At 38.0% G+C, this 19,630-nt stretch overlaps 1 protein-coding gene across 1 annotated transcript; it reads right to left on the reverse strand.

Moving 5' to 3' along the window:
* Positions 1–531: 531 nt before the first annotated feature.
* LOC144007619 (sodium/hydrogen exchanger 3-like) lies at positions 532–18,000 on the reverse strand. Its single transcript, XM_077507418.1, has 16 exons — positions 17,526–18,000; positions 8,614–8,916; positions 6,730–6,890; positions 6,222–6,300; positions 5,968–6,145; positions 4,702–4,922; positions 4,424–4,626; positions 4,254–4,343; positions 3,792–3,862; positions 3,546–3,675; positions 3,294–3,439; positions 3,056–3,179; positions 2,802–2,975; positions 1,683–1,737; positions 1,508–1,594; positions 532–1,432 (listed from the first exon to the last, which is right to left on the reverse strand). Exons 1-16 carry the CDS (start codon positions 17,848–17,850, stop codon positions 1,122–1,124), a joined length of 2,658 nt encoding a protein of 885 aa, XP_077363544.1. The 5' UTR covers positions 17,851–18,000; the 3' UTR covers positions 532–1,121.
* Positions 18,001–19,630: the final 1,630 nt, after the last annotated feature.

Here is a 19,630-nt window from a genome sequence, read left to right on the forward strand (position 1 = left end):
ATACAATACAGTGTTCCCTCGTTTTCCGCTGGGGTTAGGTTCCAAAAAATACCCGCAATAAATGAAATCCGCGAAGTAGTTAGCTTTATGTTTTACAACTCTTATAAATGTTTTAAGGCTCTAAAATCCCCGACCGCACAATTTATACACTTTTCTCATTGAGGCATTTACATGTTCTCACATTTCTCTCTTGTTCAAACATTGCCAATGTTCAAACCTTCATAAATGTTATAAAATGGGTATATTACTGTAAAAAAATATGCAAAATTGCACTTTAAAAAAAATCCGCGATACAGCGAGACCGCGAAAAGTGAACCGCGTTATAGCGAGGGAAGACTGTTGTATACGTATAATTTTGGTTTTACTTTTCACGGTACAAATGTGATAGCCTCAAGATTTTCCTCTTACCTTCACAGTAACAGTTTGCTTCTCGTCAACATTTAACCATACTTGCTAGTTGCTTCATTAGTGCATCAAGTCGACTGTGTAGAGGAAATGGATGTGTCACGGGAAAAAAACAACAACTTCACATTTCTTTTTCTGTTTTTAATTAAAAAAATCTACATCCAGCTCAAAACAGTACAATAGTTCAACTTTATAGAAGGTAAATAACCCCTACGGACTATAATTAAGATATTTTACATGATTTTGCCGTATGAATAAAAAAAAAGAAGTGAATAAATATATTCCTTCATCATTAAGGCAGCTAGTTTGTTTAGCCATTCATGTTTTATCTCAAGGGCTGGTGCGTTGAAAGACAATCGAGATAAACATCTATTTAATGCTACACTGTAGCCTACACATCACATAAAACGCTATACACATTACATACTTTGAAAAACTGCTTCACAATTTTGGTTAAGATGCCCTGTGTGCGCATTTTGTACCTGATGCTATGTACATCATAATGCTTAACATGGTAGGTGAGTAACCTGCCAGTGTGCCAGAAAATGGTGAAGCTGGAACTACATGGGTCAACGTGTCAAGAGTACAAAGGTTGTTAAAAGGGGTTGCGTTTAACCAGTCTCACACGAAAAATCCCTTTCTAGAAGAGACAGTGCAAAGTCTGAGGTAATGTTCTGTGTCTTTGGCAGCTAAGTTAAAGGAGATGAAGAGGGAGGCTACATGTGATCTTCATGTCTGTCGGAAGGCGGCGGCGGCGGCGGTGGCGTTAACGGGATTGGAAAGCCGTCTTCATCCCTCTCTTGTGCGGCAGGTGCGTCCGCTTCCATGAAGGAGTCTGTGGAACGAGTACTGATCCGCAGCGGGGCGAGACGTCGCAGGTTGCTGGGCGTCCACGGCAGCCTCACTTGGGCCCTCTGCGAGGGGGCCACCATGCTGCTGTCGAGCTCGGCCTCCGCTAACCACGGCGGGATCTGCACGGGCGCCGTCGAGTCCAGCTCGGGCATGAAGGCTGGATTCTCAATTCCAGCTGGAGAATGAGAAAATGTGCGATTGTGACAAGTCTGGAAATGAATAAACAACTGAGCTGATGGATTCGTTTTACCTCCCACTCTGTAGGTGAGCCTCATGGGGAGCGAGTCCCCAGATGCTTCGTAGCCAGACGCGCTGTCTCCTTCTGAGAACTCAAAATCTAGAACGAAAGATGTTGGAAATGTCACGAGGAAATACATGTGATATTAAGCGCTGTAGCTTTTGTTGTGTCGAGCAGTGATACAAACCTTCATCGCCAGAATGGTAGCTTTTACTTTTATCTGTAGATTTTTTGGATGACATCTGCAATATAGGAAAAGGAGTTTTTTACATTCAGTAAATACCAAAACCAAGAATCACCGCAAAACATTTGAACATTGTGATGAATGAAACAGTGTGTTAGTGTTCGTCTAATGTGCAGAGGGCGTAAAAGTTAATTAGATCTACAACATAACACAAAATAGATTTTCTGCCTTTCTGTCAAATACCTGACATTTTTTTTGGCAATTTTATGGATATTGTCAGTTTCTGCCTCTCTTCTTCCTTTTTTTTTTTTTTTTTTTTTTTCACATTTCATAACTATTTTTTTTACTTTTTTTCTGCCTTTTGTGATCAATATTCTGATATTTTTGGCAATTGTGTGAATATTTTATTTTTTAATTGTTGGTATTTTCTTTTTGGACATTTTATCGTTACTTTTTAAATGTTTTCTACTTTTTTTTTTATCAATTTTATGACTTTTTGGCAATATATGCACATCATATGACAAATTTGGGGATTTATTTGGTTTTGGACATTTTATAGTTACTTTCTAAAAGCTTTTCTTTTCTGCCTTTTTAAAGATACATTTTCTGACTTTCTTGGCAATTTGTGTACATTATATGGTAATTTTGGGACTTCTTTTGTTTTTAGTTACTTTTAGAATGTTTTTTTTTTGTGGCAATTTTGTGTACGTTATATGGTAAATTTCTTCTTTTCCTCTTCCTTTATGGACATTTTATGGTCACTTTTTTTTTTACTTTTACTTTTTACTTTTACTTTTTTTTTTTTTTTTTTTTTTACACTTTCTCATCGTTTTCTCGTTTTCCTTTTCTGACAACTTACAAATTTGGACTCTGACATTTTTATTATATATATTTTTTAATCTAATTAATTAATTAATTTAAATAATATATATATATATATATATATATATATATATATATATATATATATATATATATATATATATATATATATATATTTTTTTTTTTTTTTTAAGAGATCCACAGAGAGCCACAGGAGAGGGACTAAAGAGCCACTCGGTTGAAGACTTCTTGTAAATCGTCAATAGTCAAGATCTGCTCAGAACTGAATGAGTGTTTGACCTTTTGTTGCTGTTCTTTCTTTTGGTGTTTGCTTATCGTCTTTGGCGGCGCAACACCCATCTTCGCTGACTTGAACGACTCCAAACGACTTCTCATGGTCCTCTGGAAGATCTCCTGCACCTCATTTTCATCTTTGTTGACCTCAAAATGACTGCGGCTGTACCTGTGCCGGTGCTAGGATTTTGAGAATGGATGTTAGTCATCAGTCCGAAGTTCATTCTCCATTTGAAAGCTTGATCTGTGGAACATGCTACCTGTTTCCTGCCTTTGTACAAGTGTTGCTGCAGCAGATGGTGGCTGTTGATGTCCTCTGCTTCTCTCGCACCTTTTATGGTCTGTTCGTGCATTTCCAAGCTCACTGATGGCACAGGGTCTCGTCTGTAAAGGTAAAGCCATATATCCTTTTATGTTTTACGTTTAGTTTTGATTTGACAGGTTAATTCCTAGAGTTGGTAGTTTGACATTCCCAGTCTATTACACAATTCCGCTCACCCCATGGAGGACATTGTACCACGATCTTCTGTCATGTCAGCCATGATGTCCGGCATCACCTCTGAGAATTTGTCGCTATACTTCTTCTTGAAGTCAACAAACGCCGACTCATTGCGGATGAACTCCAGAGAACCCCTCCGTTCACCCTGCACAAACAGCATAATCATTCTTTTTTTTTTACGTTTCCTCATCATTTATGTGGTGAATAAACAACAACAGCAACAACAAATAGATGCTGTTTAGGCCACCCACCTCAGCCACATAACTCATCGCATCCTTTAGGTTCAGCTGATGGAAAACTTTGAAGACATAGTCACGATTTTTCCGTGCGGATGGCTTCATGAAAACTCCGGACATCCATTTCTCCTCAAAATGACTCCATCTTCACAGGAAGAATATATATATATATATATATATATATATAAAAAAAAAACACATTTATTTGTATCTTCATTCAAGCCATTAAAATGTTAAATTCTAATAAATGTGTTGTCATACTTGTCTCTCATGTAGTTGTGCCCAATTTGCCCAGATATATCTTCAATGGCGACGAGCATGTGATCAAAGACCTGAAAACAGACATTTTTTTTTTAAAGAGGAAGTCAATCGCATATATATATTTTTTTTTTGACAATATGTTCTATTTAGCTCCACTAGCCTAAATACGGTATTTTTATTAATATTGCGTTAGTGGAATATGAGTTCTGCGATTGGCTGGCAACCAGTCCAGGGTGTCCCATAGCCAGCTGAGATAGGCGCCAGCACCCCCCGCGACCCTTGTGAGGAATAAGCGGTCAAGAAAATGGATGGATGGATGGATGGATGGATTTTGCTTCATAACTCATATTCCACAAATGGAATATTAACAAGAATGTCATGTTTAGACTTTTGAGGTCACTTTTCACATTATTGTCAAGAAATATGTAAGGCTGATTTTCGCTTTAAGTTTCTCAAATTCACCTTATTCTGCACTTTTTCAATAAGTGTGACGTCACAGACTGCAGCTCTCTTTACTTTGAGCCAACTGACAAGAGGTTTCATCGTTACTCCCTGCAATCCAAAGATAGATGAGAGATAAAATTAAATCATTAACTTTAGCAAGAGTCTTTTTGTAAACATAAAACAATTACCTGAAGGATGACAGTGAAATAAACTACAATCAGAGTCGTGGAGACCATTAAATTCTTCTCCTTAATCTTACTCCCGTCCAGCATCACCGCCAGGCCGTAGGCGACCGCCCCTCGCAGGCCACCGTAGCTCATAATAATCTGATCGATGAGTTCCAATGGCACCAGCCGGAATTTGTTCATGATCCAGGTTAGGAAAAAAACACCTGCCGGAAATAGGGACTTTTGATCTTATCGCAATGACATAGATACATTTCACTGAAAATAAACAAAAGTCTTACCGATGAAGCGATACACAAAGATGAAGAGGAGCGTGAGGAGGACAAAGCCCGTGTTCCACACCCATAACGTCTTATCGACGGCAGAAATCCCGAGGAACACGAAAATGATGGTTTCTGACCCATTGGCGAGCACCTTCATGGCATATTTGACCGTGGTGACGGATCTCTCATCCATGTTTGCGTTGATGTACTTTTGGCAGCTGACGCCACAGAAGACAATCCTACAGCGAGGACAACAGATTGACTTTCAAGGGGCTGTCTGCCGGTTTCACTCAGGAAAATGCACTTTTTAAATACAGGATTTACTACTTTTCAATTTATAGATATGGGCTTTTCATAACGTGTGGGAGTGATTTTGTCCGAAACCCCCACACCCCCAGCCTTTATTTTGCCATTTTGTGCTTGTTTTGTAAACAGCGGGACGTTTCTGTGCAAAGACAGTGTTTACACCCCTCCAGCCAATCGCAGAGCGGGGGGGGTGGAGTGTCACAAACGGGGCCGGCCGAACGCGTCAGCTGCGTGACGTCACTCCCGCAATTTGAAAGCACGCACGGATTTTATTTTTTTTCACTCACTCATTCACACATGTAAGCTTCTGTGAGTGAGAGAGTGAGTGAGTGAGTGAGTGAGTGAGTGAGTGAGTGAGTGAGTGAGTGAGTGAGTGAGTGAGTGGAAAAAAATAATAATAATCCGTTCATGCTTTCAAATTGCCGCGGGAGTGACGTCACGCAGCTGACACCTTCGCCCGGCCCCGTTTGCGACACTCCACCCCCCCGCTCTGCGATTGGCTGGAGGGGTGTAAACACTGTCTTTCCACAGAAACGTCCAGCTGTTTACAAAACAAACACAAAATGGCGAAATACAGGCTGGGTGTGTGGGGGTTTAGGACAAAAATCACTCCCACACGTTATGAAAAGCCCAGATCTATAAATTGAAATGTAGTTAATTTGTTTAAATGTTTGTTTTGATGTTTAGTCTACTTATTTATGTATTTATTTATCTCTTTATTCACTACTTCTTATTCACTGATGTAAAATGTATAAAAAAAACAACAACAACAACAACCTGCATTCGCACTTCAAAATGTTTGCTTTGTCTTTGTTTACTGCAAAACTGATGTTTATATACAGCACTTTGTATACAGCAAGGCCTGTTCTTAAAGCGCTTTATAAATAAAGTTGAGTTGAGTTGAGTTGAGTTAAAAAAAAAACTGGAATGAATTATGTACTTCACAAAATCTGTAAATCTTCTTTAAAGAGCACTTACGCTAGAATGGCAGAAAGGGAGAGCATCTCAGCAGTGAGGTAGGAGAGGTACCCCAACACAAAGATGAAGCCTGCCTCAATGATCTGAACATTTTTGGTGCATCTGGTTAGAAGCGAGAGCAGCAAACCAAACACCATGCCGAGGAGGGAGCCGCCGAATGCCACCACAAAGAAGGAAACTGGAGACAATGGGGAGAATATTTGTTTCAAATAATTCACGTTCTTCTCGCATGCCATTTTACGAGGACTCCTTACTTATTCCTTTGATTATCTCCACAGCGTCAATTTGGGATCCTCCCAGGGAGACAAAGGAATCAAATACATTGAAGAGCACCTAAAGTAGAGAGGGAGAATTAAGGATGAATTAACTGGCCAAAGCAAGCACAAGGGGATAAGCATAGAGCCTTGTGGCACACCACATTTTTTCAGGAGTAACAGACGATAGATGTACAAAATCCTTTCTGCCCAAAAAGAGCGCACAGTTCAATGATACAACCGTTCGGATTAACGATTCAGAGTTACGAGTGGAGATGGTGTCTGAGTTTCTTTATGATTTTATTGAGGGCAAATTCTGCAGATGCGTAATCCACTTTGGAATGGTTCATTGAGTTCATGATCGTATGTGTGCTAGCAGACCAAAACGCTACGATTTCATGCATTCATGCACATATAAAAGTCGAATTGTATTTTTCCTCAACAGTTTCTAATCTCGTCTTGTTCAGAAACGTCTAACTGCGGTCATATTAGAATGGCGCGTACGGACCACTGTCACGCCGTCGTTGAGCAGCGACTCTCCAAACACCAGGATGAAGAGGACCTCATTGACGTGGACCTGTTCAAACACAGCGAGCACAGCTACCGGGTCCACGGCAGCGATCAGACTGCCGAATAGAAGATACTGCAGCAGGCCGATGTCCAGGTCACCTGCAAAAGGTCAGAAGGCCGACTGTAATTTTGCAGTTACAAAACAGTGGTTTTAATTTCAGTTGGACTTTAATCAGCGCTTACACTCAGTTTTGAGTTATTCATTAGACTAAAGCTGGAACTTTGATCTGCGCATACAGTATATGTACATTATATTTTGTGTATGCGATATACATTGTGAACTTTTGCACTACCTGTGTGTTGTGTTCATACTATGTCTTCCTCCCGTATTCCAAAAACATGCATGTTAGGTTAACTCAGTGATTCTCAAATAGTGGGGCGGGCCCCCCCAGGGGGGCACGAGGCTTCGTCAAGGGGGGCGCGTTTGACCTCGGGGAACATGCGTTTTTATTTTTATTTTATTTTATTTTTTTAACTGTCTTAGAATAAAGTGCAATTGCACCTCCACTACATTAGGGGGCAGCGAGCATTCGATCGGTGGTGTAGGGTTTTTTTGCACACAGCACAGAGTTTTGAGTATGAAGTGTAGTAGACCCTCAAGTAACACCATAAAAAAATATTTAACAGGGATGAAAAGACAGGCAGAGAGAGACGGAGATAATTCTATTAATTTATTTATATTTATTTTTAGTCGGGGGGGGGGGCATGAGAGAAAATCACAAAATAATTGAGAAGCACTGGGTTAACTGAAGACGCTAAATTGTCCTTGACTAGTCTAAGGTTCAAATAATCGGAGGGGCGGGGGGGAATGGGGTGTAATAGATTTTCTTTTTATGCACTCTAAAATCAGTTGGGTCACAAGTAACACAAATTGGGTCAAAAAGGGACCAATTCAACTTTTTGGGTTATTTAATTAACCTTTTAAGTTGGGTTAAATGAATAGCCCACAAAATAACGCAAACATTGCATTGCTGAATTTAATTTAACCCAAAAATGTTGGGTAAAATTGAAATAAAAAGGTTGATTAAAATTTACATTAAATTTTAAAATAAAATAAAATAAAATAAAATAAAATAAAATAAAATAAAATAAAATAAAATAAAATAAAATAAAATAAAATAAACCTTTGGGGTTAAATAGCTCAGAAAGTTGGGTCAGTTCATTTTCGACCCAGTTCAATTGGGTTATTTAATTTGAGCCAGCGTTTTGGATAAAAAATAAAAAAAAACTCAAAAAGTCATGTCTGTTCATTTTTGACCAAGTTCAACTGGGTTATTCAATTAACCCAAAAAGTTGAGTCAAACAAATAAACCACAAAACAACAACAACAACAACAAATGGTTGCTTTGTGGCATTTTTTACGCAATTTGGATTATTTTTTTACTTAAATCATTTTTAGAGTATAATCAATAATAATCAATCAGACCATCTGGTGAGATCAACCATGTTTTTTCATGCAACGTACACACTAAAAAAATGTTTTTTTTTCTAACCCACTTGATGGGTAGCTGTGGATTCTGAGCAGATTAGGTTACTTTTACCCAATGTTGGGTTATTTATTTATTTCTGACCAAGCAGGCTGGGTTGAAGATTGGATTTGAGTGGACTGAAGCTGATTGCCATTTTGGATAATGGGTGGCTTGCATCACAACCAAAAACAATCAGAACGGAAAATTGGAAATAAAATTTGTGTTACAGCTATACAGATAACCTGGCTACCCAATTCTTGGGTTACTTTTCACCCAGCAGTTTTAAGAGTGTAGTTCACAATTCCACAATTTTAACATACTTAATACTAAATGTGATTCAGATCCCATCTTACCCATGGCTCCTCCCTTGTGACAGCCCCACAGCGAGAGCCCCACGCTAGCAGCGTTCCAGCAGGTCCCAATGATGGCGTAGACCAGGATGGTCCCCATGTTGCTGAAGAACAGCTTGTTTGGCATGAAGTAGCCCGCATCCAGGATGATTTGAGGCAGCAGGTAGAAGAAGAAGACGGTGGGGGTCAACTTGAAGGTCTGCACCTTGTCCGCACCCCAGATCATGCCGCCGAGGATGAAGCCGAAGCAGATGAGCAGGGCGCTCTCTGGGATTATGTTCGTCACATGGTGGTTGGCCTCGATTACTGTTGGAACGTAAATAAATGTGAGAATTAGAAAGGAAGATACATAAATGCACGCCAGGAAATAATTTGTACAGATTATCTGAATGATATGGTAGAGGGGTTTGAAAATTAAAATCTCAAATCCACTTTTTGATTTTAAAGGATTGTCTTTTGCTGCCAGACAAGATTTTAGACCTCACGTAATAACTAAATCATAAAACTTAAAACTCGAACGTGGTTGCAAAATTTGCAAATGATCAACTGTTGAACTTTTTGTCCTTGGCATATCGTTAACCATTGCGGCTGTGTATATGAAATATCTTTGCATAACTAAACAGACGTTTGGTTAAGGTCGCTTGACTTTATGGCTTAATAATCAAGCCCAGTGAACCAGTGAAAAAGCCACATTTCACAATGTTGATTTATGTCAGTGGGGATGATTTGTGTGATGGGGTTGCATTCATTGGGAGTTTTTTTTTTCTTTCTTACTTTAACAGTTGCTGATTCCCAATGCTCGCAACTTCCTTGCTAACTAACTTACCGATCCTAACGTACTCAATATTTTAATTTATTTTTTAACATTTGAATTCACTTGTTGGCTTCGGAGAGGTTGGTCGCAAAAAATTGAGAAAATAATATAACTTTAAGTGAGATGTAAGTAGTTTTTTTTTTTTTTTTTTTTTTTTTAATATTCTTTCTGACTAAGGAATGTTCTTACATCTTTTATATTAACAAAAATAAAGGATGCATCTTTTTTACCTTGTGCTTTTTCCTCATAAGATTAAAAGAAAGGTTTACATCTACCAGTCAAGATTACTGATTTATATGAACAAACGTTGTTTGCTTACATACCCAGTTTTGACAAAAAAGCAACCACGACCCATAACGCAATCAGATAAGGGGTCTCCACATGATGCCACTTAAAAGACACGATGGGAATCCCGGTGATGCTGGAAGAGTGGCCATGATCGCTTGCGTTGGATCCGGAACCGTGATGGCCGCCATTCTCCACTGTGACCCCGGGGATGAAACAAATCAACAATACTGACCCTAGGAGCCAAATGTGCACATGTCCGCGTGGTTCCATTTGGACAGGAAAATATCAAAAGTCTCTCTAAAGAAAAAAAAAAAAAAAAAAAAAAAGTCCTGTGATGTGAAAATCTGTCTGGCAGTCTTTCACACTGATAAGATGAAGTTTTTCTGCTTCTTACTTTTTTCCCTTTAAATTGTCTCCTACTTGCTTCGAGTTGACATTTTTCTATCTTTATATGTGCCTTTGGATCCCCTCTTCTTCCTGTCAGGCGACGGAGTGGGAAGAACACTGGACTCGGCCTTTTTATATCACCTCTAAGACCAAAGTTGAGAGTTGAATTAAATGAAGTGTAACGGATGTCCAGAAAAGCTGTCCAACACCCACCACTCATTTCCGTTCTCATATATCACATTTACACATCTGTCAACGTTTACCATGCCGCTCTCATAGTGGAGGATTAAGTGATAAGTAAAGTGCTCTGGACGTGTTTGGCTAAATTTCTACTGCTTCATCTTGCAGCTTTGGGCAGAGTAATGATTGACACCGCTGTTGCATAATCTTTAGTTAAAGCTTTCCCTTGATTTAATGTGGCCAAAAAAAAAGAAAAAAAAAAGTGCTATTTGGAAGAAAAACTTAAGATCCAAAAAGAATAGGTGTGAATTTTCAATACTTGAGTTTATATTGTGCATGATTGTTAATCTGAAATGAGTCACCAAAATATTTTGTTTTGTTTCACATAAGAAGTTAATGGAATTACGCTTTGTTGACAAGTTCAGATTATTTCATCCAAAAATAACAGGTTAGCTTCGCCATTTAGCCAGGGTGTACAACTGATTTCTTCCAAGGGCTACATACCAAAAGAAATATATTAATATCGCATTTCTGGAATATGAATAAAACAGCAAAATCCACCCATTTCGATCCATCTCAGGGGGCGGCCAATTCGCCACTTGAAAACAGGTGACCGGTGATTGGTCGTTACCTGAGCCGTCGACAGCAAGTGGCAAAATGGCCGCCCCCTTTGAGGAGAAGAAGAAGAAGAAGAAGAAGAAGAAGAAGAAGAGGAAGAAGAAGAAGAAGAAGAAGAAGAAGAAGAAGAAGAAGAAGAAGAAGAAGAAGAAGAGAAATAAGACAAATCGAGAGGAGGAGGAGAAAAAGAAGGTGAAGAAGAAGAAGAAGAAGAAGAAGAAGAAGAAGAGAAATAAGAAGAATCAGGAGAAGAAGAAGAAGAAGAATAGGAAGAAGAAGAAGAAGAAGAAGAAGAAGAAGAAGAAGAGAAATAAGACAAATCGAGAGGAGGAGGAGAAAAAGAAGGTGAAGAAGAAGAAGAAGAAGAAGAAGAAGAAGAAGAAGAAGAAGAAGAAGAAGAAGAAGAGAAATAAGAAGAATCAGGAGAAGAAGAAGAAGAAGAAGAAGAAGAAGAAGAAGAAAACTCAGAAAAAAGCTGAGCCGTGATTGGTCGTCACCTGAGCTCTGAGCACCTGTGATTGTAATGTTCAATCAACAGCAAGTACAAAAATGGCCACTCTGACGTGGATCCCCCCCCCCCCCCCCCAAAAAAAAAAGGGTTGATTTTGTGGCTTTCTTCATAATCCACTAATGCAATTTCAACCAGAGCACCATATTTAGACTAGTGGGACTGCATAGAACATAGTATTGCAAAGAAATATTTTGAGTTGCCTTTAATAATAGCATGCATTCAGTACAGTAAGTGCACGTAATCTGAACATGTGCCAAATGAAACTGTGACCTCTGTTATGCGGTAAAAAAAACTTTGAGGAGGTTGAAACGCAACCGACAACAAACTGACATAAGTTTATGGGCTGAAAGTAAAAAAATAACACACACACACACATAAATGTCGCTGCATTGTTCTTTTACTACATACTTTATTGGGAAAGAAACTTGGCAGTCTCTGTGCATGTACAAATTTTACGTAATACAGATTACGCCAACACTGCATAATCTTCCCTTTGCATTTTTCTTTCCATAATATACGAGTTCATAGTGTGTTCATTCCCAAAGCACCGATTCTGTCAAGTCATGACTGGCGGTTTTATTTGGCCAACTGTTCCGTCCTGTTTGAGCAGGACAAGGCACAAAAGCCTTATTTAGAAAGGTTTGATAGTTTGACACATGAGCTCTCACACAGGTGTGCAAATCCAGTTACAACCCTTAGGTTATATTACACAATATAGATTCATATTAACAAACATTTTATATTATTGAGGTAAAATTGCATTAGATGGACGTGCATCTATTAAAAGTTAGAGAGGCGTACCTATTGTTGTGGCTGATATGTAGAATTGCTTGGCATCATAATAATTAAAAAGTGCTTATAATTTTTGATTGTAACATTTGTGACGCTTGACCAATTAACTGGATATGCTGTTTTCGAATGGCTGCACATTCAGGCATCAACCTTACCAACTAATGAGCAGTGCTGGGAACGTTACTTTATAAACATAATTACTAGTAGTCATAGTTATGCATTACTTGCTCAAAAAGATACTGAGCTAGTAATTGAATTACTTCATAATAAAAATAAGAGTACTTAGATAAAAAAAAGTTTTATACAAAATAATTGGAATTTTTAATGTTATATTATTATTATTATTATTATTATTATTATTATTATTATTATTATTATTATTATTATTATTAAATATTATTTGATATTATTTAATATTATTTAATATTATTTAGTTTTTTATTAGTGCTGTCAAAGTTAAAGTATTAACTCATTGATTAATCACAAAAAAATTTATTGCATTAACTCATTTGCTCCCAAAAACGTATACTTACGTTTTTTTCCATTTGTTTTAAGTGTCCCAAAGACGTATTTATACTTTGTTTTATGTTTGTTTGTTTTTCATGCTAGAGCATACAGAAGGTTTTGATGCAGCCTCTCAACTGCAAAGAACGGTTGCAGAAATGGTAGTTATTACCCGGGCCATGTTGGAAAGAAAAGCTCAATTACTCACAATTCTAAATAGATTTGTGAAAATTGATTAAACTTAGCTATATTCTAATGCTAATTGCTGCAGAACGGAAACAGATAGAAATATACTTTTTTTTCCTGATGAAAGAAGAGACTTTAATCTTTCTTTTGGTAGGTTCCGTGTTAGCACTAGAACACATTATTCTGTGGGCCTTGCAAAATCAGTCAAAATCCAGTAAAACAGCCCGGATTGCTTCTGTAAAAATGGCTTGGAGCAAATGAGTTTTAATCATGTATTAATGCAGATTAATCACTGTATTCTTTTTGACCACTATCTGTCTATCTATCTATCTATCTATCTATCTATCTATCTATCTATCTATCTATCTATCTATCTATCTATCTATCTATCTATCTATCTATCTATCTATCTATCTATCTATCTATCTATCTATCTATCTATCTATCTATCTGTCTGTCTGTCTGTCTGTCTGTCTGTCTTGCAATTTAAGTTGCCATTAATGATATGCTGTGCAGTATCAGTGGGTTGGAAATGTGATGGCTGATATAGCTAAATCCTTTTAGTCTTAGAAAACAGAAATAAGCAAAACAGAAGGATCATTTAGAGTTTTGGCAAGTAGTGATGGAGAGAGAGTTCCAAGAGATAGTTATCTGCAATAGAACAAAAGCAATCAATGGGCTAGTGGGTAAGTAGGACATAGTTCAAGAGGCTTGATGTCTGCTCAAAACAAAAATAATCAATGACGAAGATAACACATTGCCTTATCGCATACTAACTGGAAAACAGCATCACTGTGCATTCCTTCAGATAAATTACTATAAATAGTCTGTTTAATATCATTTGCAATATAGTATAAACCAAACTTCTACATGAATATGTGTTGGCCATTGTCATGGATAACAACCTAACATGACTTGACTGCAATGTGGAGATCCAAAGAAAGCACACTATTGTAAATCCTCAAGCAGGAAACAAAATCTGGGAAAATTGGTGCCATTGTCCGGATTTCAATCCATGACGATGAGTGAGATAAAGTCAACAGTGAGGGTGTGCGCATCGTGTTTGTGTTTACAGTACATTAGTCATACTTTATCATATACAGTAGTTTGAAATCCTTTCAAGATAAGACAAATCAACATCCGCAGAGCTTATTAAAATTAGTGTTGTTCCAATACCGGTACTGGCATCGGCAGAGGCGCCGATACTGCATTAAAAAAGGGGTATCGGTATCTGTGAGTACTCACAAGTAACATGCCGATACTAGGACTGGGTCTAAAATATCGAATCAATATTCCTTCTCATAGCCCAATATCGATTCATAAAACCATGAATCGATACTTTTAATACAGTCCCCCGACACAAGGCCCCCCCACCCCCCGGTAAATTAATGTGCCCGACCGATTAATCGGCTGCCGATTATAATCAGCTGATTATTGGCCTTCAAACATAGGCCTAAACAATCGGCCAATTGAGCGAAATGGCCGATTGTTTTCCCCTTAATTAAAACGTCAGTGAAGAAAGCCGACGTTTCCGACGTTGCGAAAGTACCCTGAATGCACCATTTTGCTTCCGTAGCATTAGCAACTAGCAAGTGTGTAGCGTATGTTATTCTGCTGTCCCGAAGCATCCTTTAAGCTGTTTAATGACACCACAGTTGGAGTTAACTGTAAAACTAAATACACAAAGTTAACAATTACATGCACTGTACATTTAAAACAAAACACGCCTCATTTTTAAAACATCGCTAGCCTAACAGGAAGTTAGCAAATGCTAACGGGATCAACTTCGGGAGTGTTATTCCTTCAAATAACGAATCAAATCGTGCCCTTCTTAATCGAATTGAATCGGTTTTGGAAATCTGAATCGATACCCAGCCCTAGCCGATACCATTAATTCCAACGCTAATACAGGATTTGGGATGCAGCATCTTGTGTCTTGCTCGTGTACGACATTCACTGATATGTGACGTGCTCACTGCATGCCGATCTAAGATATCCTATTGGCCCTTGAATGCTCTGCACCAATGGCAGGACAGCTCTCATGTTGAGGAAAAAAAAACAAATCAACAACCTTAGGTATCGGTATGGTATCAGTATCGGCCGATACTGCAAAGCTGGGTATCGGAATCGGTATCGGGGGGCAAAAAACGATATCAGAACAACACTAATTAAAACTGTAATAAAATGTGCACCAGACGTATAGTCACATTGCTCTGAATCCAATGACAAACGGAAGTACCATCGTTGATACCAACACAACACTGCATGTTTCAACTTGTTACAATTCCATGCTGACCTATTTTTATCTTTTTGACATACACAGAGTAACATTGCCTTCTTTGACCTGACACAAATCCTTCATCATATTCAACAAGGAAGACCACATTCCCTTATTTATGTATCGTGAAGCATACACAAACATGGACACACGCTCGTGCCATCATTTACAGTGTTCCTTCTTGTTGTGTACAGGAAAAATAATGACCACGAGATGCAAGCAGTCTTTCACAGGTTCTTGGACCATAAATCATGAAGGGCCATATCAAAAAAACAAAAAACAAACAAACAAACAAAAAAAAAAATACAGGGTCAGTGCTCAGACATCTCTCGAACAAAGTTTTCATTCCCAAAATCTCCCTGGTCAGTACAACATTCCTCTCAAGCAGGGGTGTGGAAACTTTTGCATTTGAGGGCTGCATGCAGATAAATGGAAGGATGCAATTGATTAATTACACTGAAATCAATCAATATTTTGAAAAAACTGCTAAATAACAACTTTCTTGAAGATAAGGATTTTCAACTTTGGGGGGGGGGGCTCGGCCCTGTATCCCTCTAGACTAGATCCACCCCTGCACTGAACAGCGACCAAATCTTCACATTTTAACCAAAACAAACGCAAACTGTTGTCAGCTGACCATTTTTTTTTAAAACAGTTAGCTGGAACAAATCGGAACTTGACACAAATCAGAAAGTGGAAGAATGTTTTGTTGTTGTTGTTGTTTCAAAAATATAATTCACTTTAATCATCACAGTGTTAGTTCGGCATTGAAATAATCTTTTTAACCTCTTTAATTTTTTTTCTTATTCTTTGTTTTAGCCTTTTATTCTGTTTTCTTTTAGCTTTTAATTTCTTTTAGTTTTTATTTTGTTGTCTTTTAGTTTTTAGTTCCAGTGTTTCCTGGGTGCCTTTCCTCACATGGTTTCGCTGTGCCCCACCATATTTTTATCTATTTATTCATTTATTTTTATATGTCTATGTGTGTGTGGGAGGTGATGTTGGAAGGGATGGGTGATTTTGATTTTTATTGTATTACGGATGTTTTAATTTTTTTAACACATGCATTTTAATGTTTTTTAATGTTTTATGCACACATTCGTCGTGATTCAGGAATCCTTTTTAGAACGCACCAACAACTTTCCAAAATAAGACCATGGATGGGGAATAATCTTGCCTCGCCCTATTTTATTTTTCCCTAATAAGACCACAAAATTTCTATCAAAATTACGACCACAGTTCACTTTAAGGGCTGCAACCAATGATTACTTTAATAATTGATTTGTTGATTTTAATTCATTTTTATTTCAATTTCTTCCTATTCAAAAACAGGTCATAATTTCAAAATGATAGTGCAGCAAAATGTACAAACATTATTGCTGTCACTCTCGAATATATTTTTCAAATCAATTAATCTATCGATTATTCAGTCGATTAATCGACTCGTTGGATTATTTTCGTTTTGCATTACAGTGTATTACAAAAGCATCCCCCCCCCCCCCCCCCATTACTCTTTGTTAAACAGTGATTGGTGTTTATTCCGTGCTTCATGTTTGCATAGTGATAACAAAAAAAAAAAAATTTAATAATTAAAAAAAAAAAAAAAGTACGGGGTGTAAATGGATGTTTTACTATGTTACTAGTTTGGTCATTATTTTTTAAGATGTTTACAAATGTCTTATTCAGTCTTCATTCATGAAGGACTACAAATGCTGTTGATATTTTGACAATTTTAAATTAAAAATGTCTCCGAACAATTAGTCGATTTGTCGATTCATTTGATAATCGATTACAAATTTGTAAATAATTATCATTCTGTTACTGGTTTGGGCTGTGACATGTCAGAAAACTGGCAAAAAATGTCATTTTCCTAAGTGAAAGCATATGTTTTATTTTGAAATTGGAGAATATTTAGTGTCGGGAAGCAGACATTTCGAGCATTTGCACATTTTTGATGATCAAAAATAATGATGAGTTGTTTTATTTCTGATTGATTGACTCTTTATTTATTATTATTATTATTATTATTATTATTATTATTATTATTATTATTATTATTATTATTATTATTATTATTATTATTATTTACTGTTTGTCGTGTCGTCGTCTGCAAAGTCATAAAGTTTGAAAACAAAGTAATGAACAGTAACAAAGTAAAATGAAAAAGTTAAAGTAGAAAAAGAAGGGCTCAAGTAAAGTACAGACTACCTGAAAAGTTTGCTTATGTACAATAATGGAGTAGGAGGAATTTTTTTTTTTTTTTTTTTTTTTTTTTTTTTTTAAATACAACTCCTGTACTGTTCCCATCACTGTGTTGCCTTCATTATTATGTCATTCAATCAACATTTAAACTGACTCACTGAGTTTGCAGATCCAGGAGACCAGAATCCACAGAGCCACCAAATACGGGACAGAAACATGGCTCCACTTCCAAGACACAATCGGGAGAGTAGTGATGGGCTCACCTCCGTGACCCCCACCCTCACCATGACCGTGACCGTCTCCCGTCACATCGTGACCCGAGTCTGTCCCCGTGTGCGGGTTTGACGTCGTTCCGTGATCGCCGCCCGGTTCGGTCTCACTTCCGCCGTGGTGGTCCGAGCGGGCCGTGCTCGGCAGGCTCAGTCCTCGAGAAACCGTCAATAACATGCAAAGTAAAAGTGTTATCCGCCGCACAGTTGCCATGTTGTTGTTGTTGTTTTTTTTTTATTATTATTGTTTCGGACTGGAACCAAGTCTGACTTTTCTCCTCCTTGACGTTCAGCTGTCTTTCACTTTGCTCTCAAGCATGTGTCCACATCTTTATCTGGCATGAGCACACTGGCCGTCCCTTGCGTCTCAGCAGTCGGTCAAGGATACAGCTTTTTTTTTTTTTACAGCAGGTGAGGCTCTGCCCATCTTGATGCTTGTCTGTCTCCTCCTACTTTCTTCCTGGCTCAGCTTGTTCGTCCACTTTGTTCAAAAGAAGATTCGCCCTCATCACTTCTTTATTGCCATAGATGGTTTATATGGCTCGTTTACTTCATGTTATAGTTGTTTAAGTTACTATATAACTTCAACTACTATTTTAAACCGAACTTTGAAGTTGCCTGCGTGTCTGAGTTGCCTTTTTTTTTTTTCTTCTTTTTTTCGAATGTGTTAGATTTGTCGCACCAAAAGCTCCAAAAATGTGAAAATCAAATTCAGTGTGTTGGAGAAATCTACAATTAAGCACTAGGGATGTAACAATATGCAAACATCACGATACGATATTATCATGATATGAAGGTCACGATATGATAATTATCACGATATTGTGGGGGCGTTGGCGATATTTAAAAAAAAAGATCACAATATTGTAAAAAAAGAGCTCGTACTAAAGAAAAAAAAAAGCACAATATTGTGCTTTTGTACATAACAGCAATGCATAAAAACCACCTACAATCTCTAATAACAATATTGAGGCACTTCATTGGTGATGCAAGCACACATTGATTGCTTCACAAGCAAATTAGGTTCCCCTTCATCTGACAATTAGCATAGATTTTAAACATAGAAGGCCAAAACATCCCTCATTAAAATTAAATTGCACTAATAAAATAGTCACTAGAGGGTGCTAGAACCGCACAAATGGAAATCAACCTGACTTTTTTTTACAGATGTGTTCCTTTCAAATATTATGAACATGACGATGACGATATTGTGGCAGTTTTAATATTACGATATCACGATATTGCCCTTTTCGTGACATCCCTAGTAAGCACGAGGTCACTTTTTATAATACAGTGATACCTCGGCTCACGAACGCTTCAGCTCACGAACTTTTCGCCTCACGAACATTAAATTCGCGAAAATTTAGTCTGCTGACGAACTACTTTTCGGCGGACGAACCAAACCACGCGGTCGAACAGCACCACGGTGGCGGCCACAAGAAGCTGACGCACGCTCACGGCGTCCCAGTTCGTCACCCCCTTCCTTTCTTTTAGTGCGGACGCGGTTTGTGTTTGATAGACATTTTGAGTGTACTTTTGCTATTATGGGACCGAAAAAGACCCCACCACAGGCTAGTGTTAAGCCTAATGCTTACCAGCAAGGGACGGCGATTCGGCGGCGCGTTTGCATTGTAGTCAATGGAGTTCGCGCCACTAAAAAAAGCGAAAGTGCCATCACGTACCTCAAAAAAGGAGAAAATCGTGCCACGGCTGTTTAGTCCCAGGAAAGAGGTGAAAGTAGTTGGCGGTGCTCACTTTTTGTTGACTCGCTAAAGTGCTCCACTTCCTTGTCACCAAGGGACACGCCTCCTCCGCTCCGGTGAGCGCGAACGTGCGAATGAGCGACAACCGTTCCATAAACACTCTACGCGGTGAAACGCTCGCGAATGAAGTAAGTCTACCATTGCTACCATCCTTAAGAACTACCCTCACAAAGTAAAATAAAACGACTTTATTATACAGTACAATTTATTTCTTTAATTACAATACAATAG

The sequence above is a fragment of the Festucalex cinctus genome, chromosome 19 (genome assembly GCF_051991245.1).
Source record: "Festucalex cinctus isolate MCC-2025b chromosome 19, RoL_Fcin_1.0, whole genome shotgun sequence".
NCBI classification, from domain to species: domain Eukaryota; kingdom Metazoa; phylum Chordata; class Actinopteri; order Syngnathiformes; family Syngnathidae; genus Festucalex; species Festucalex cinctus.

Coding starts and splice junctions, on each gene's coding strand:
- LOC144007619 (XM_077507418.1), bottom strand. CDS start 17,850: ATGGCAACTGTGCGGCGGATAACACTTTTACTTTGCATGTTATTGACG. Junction 4,923..5,967: donor TCCCTTTCTGCCATTCTAGC/GTAAGTGCTCTT, acceptor TCCTCGCTGTAG/GATTGTCTTCTGTGGCGTCA. Junction 3,863..4,253: donor TTGAAAAAGTGCAGAATAAG/GTGAATTTGAGA, acceptor GTCTGTTTTCAG/GTCTTTGATCACATGCTCGT.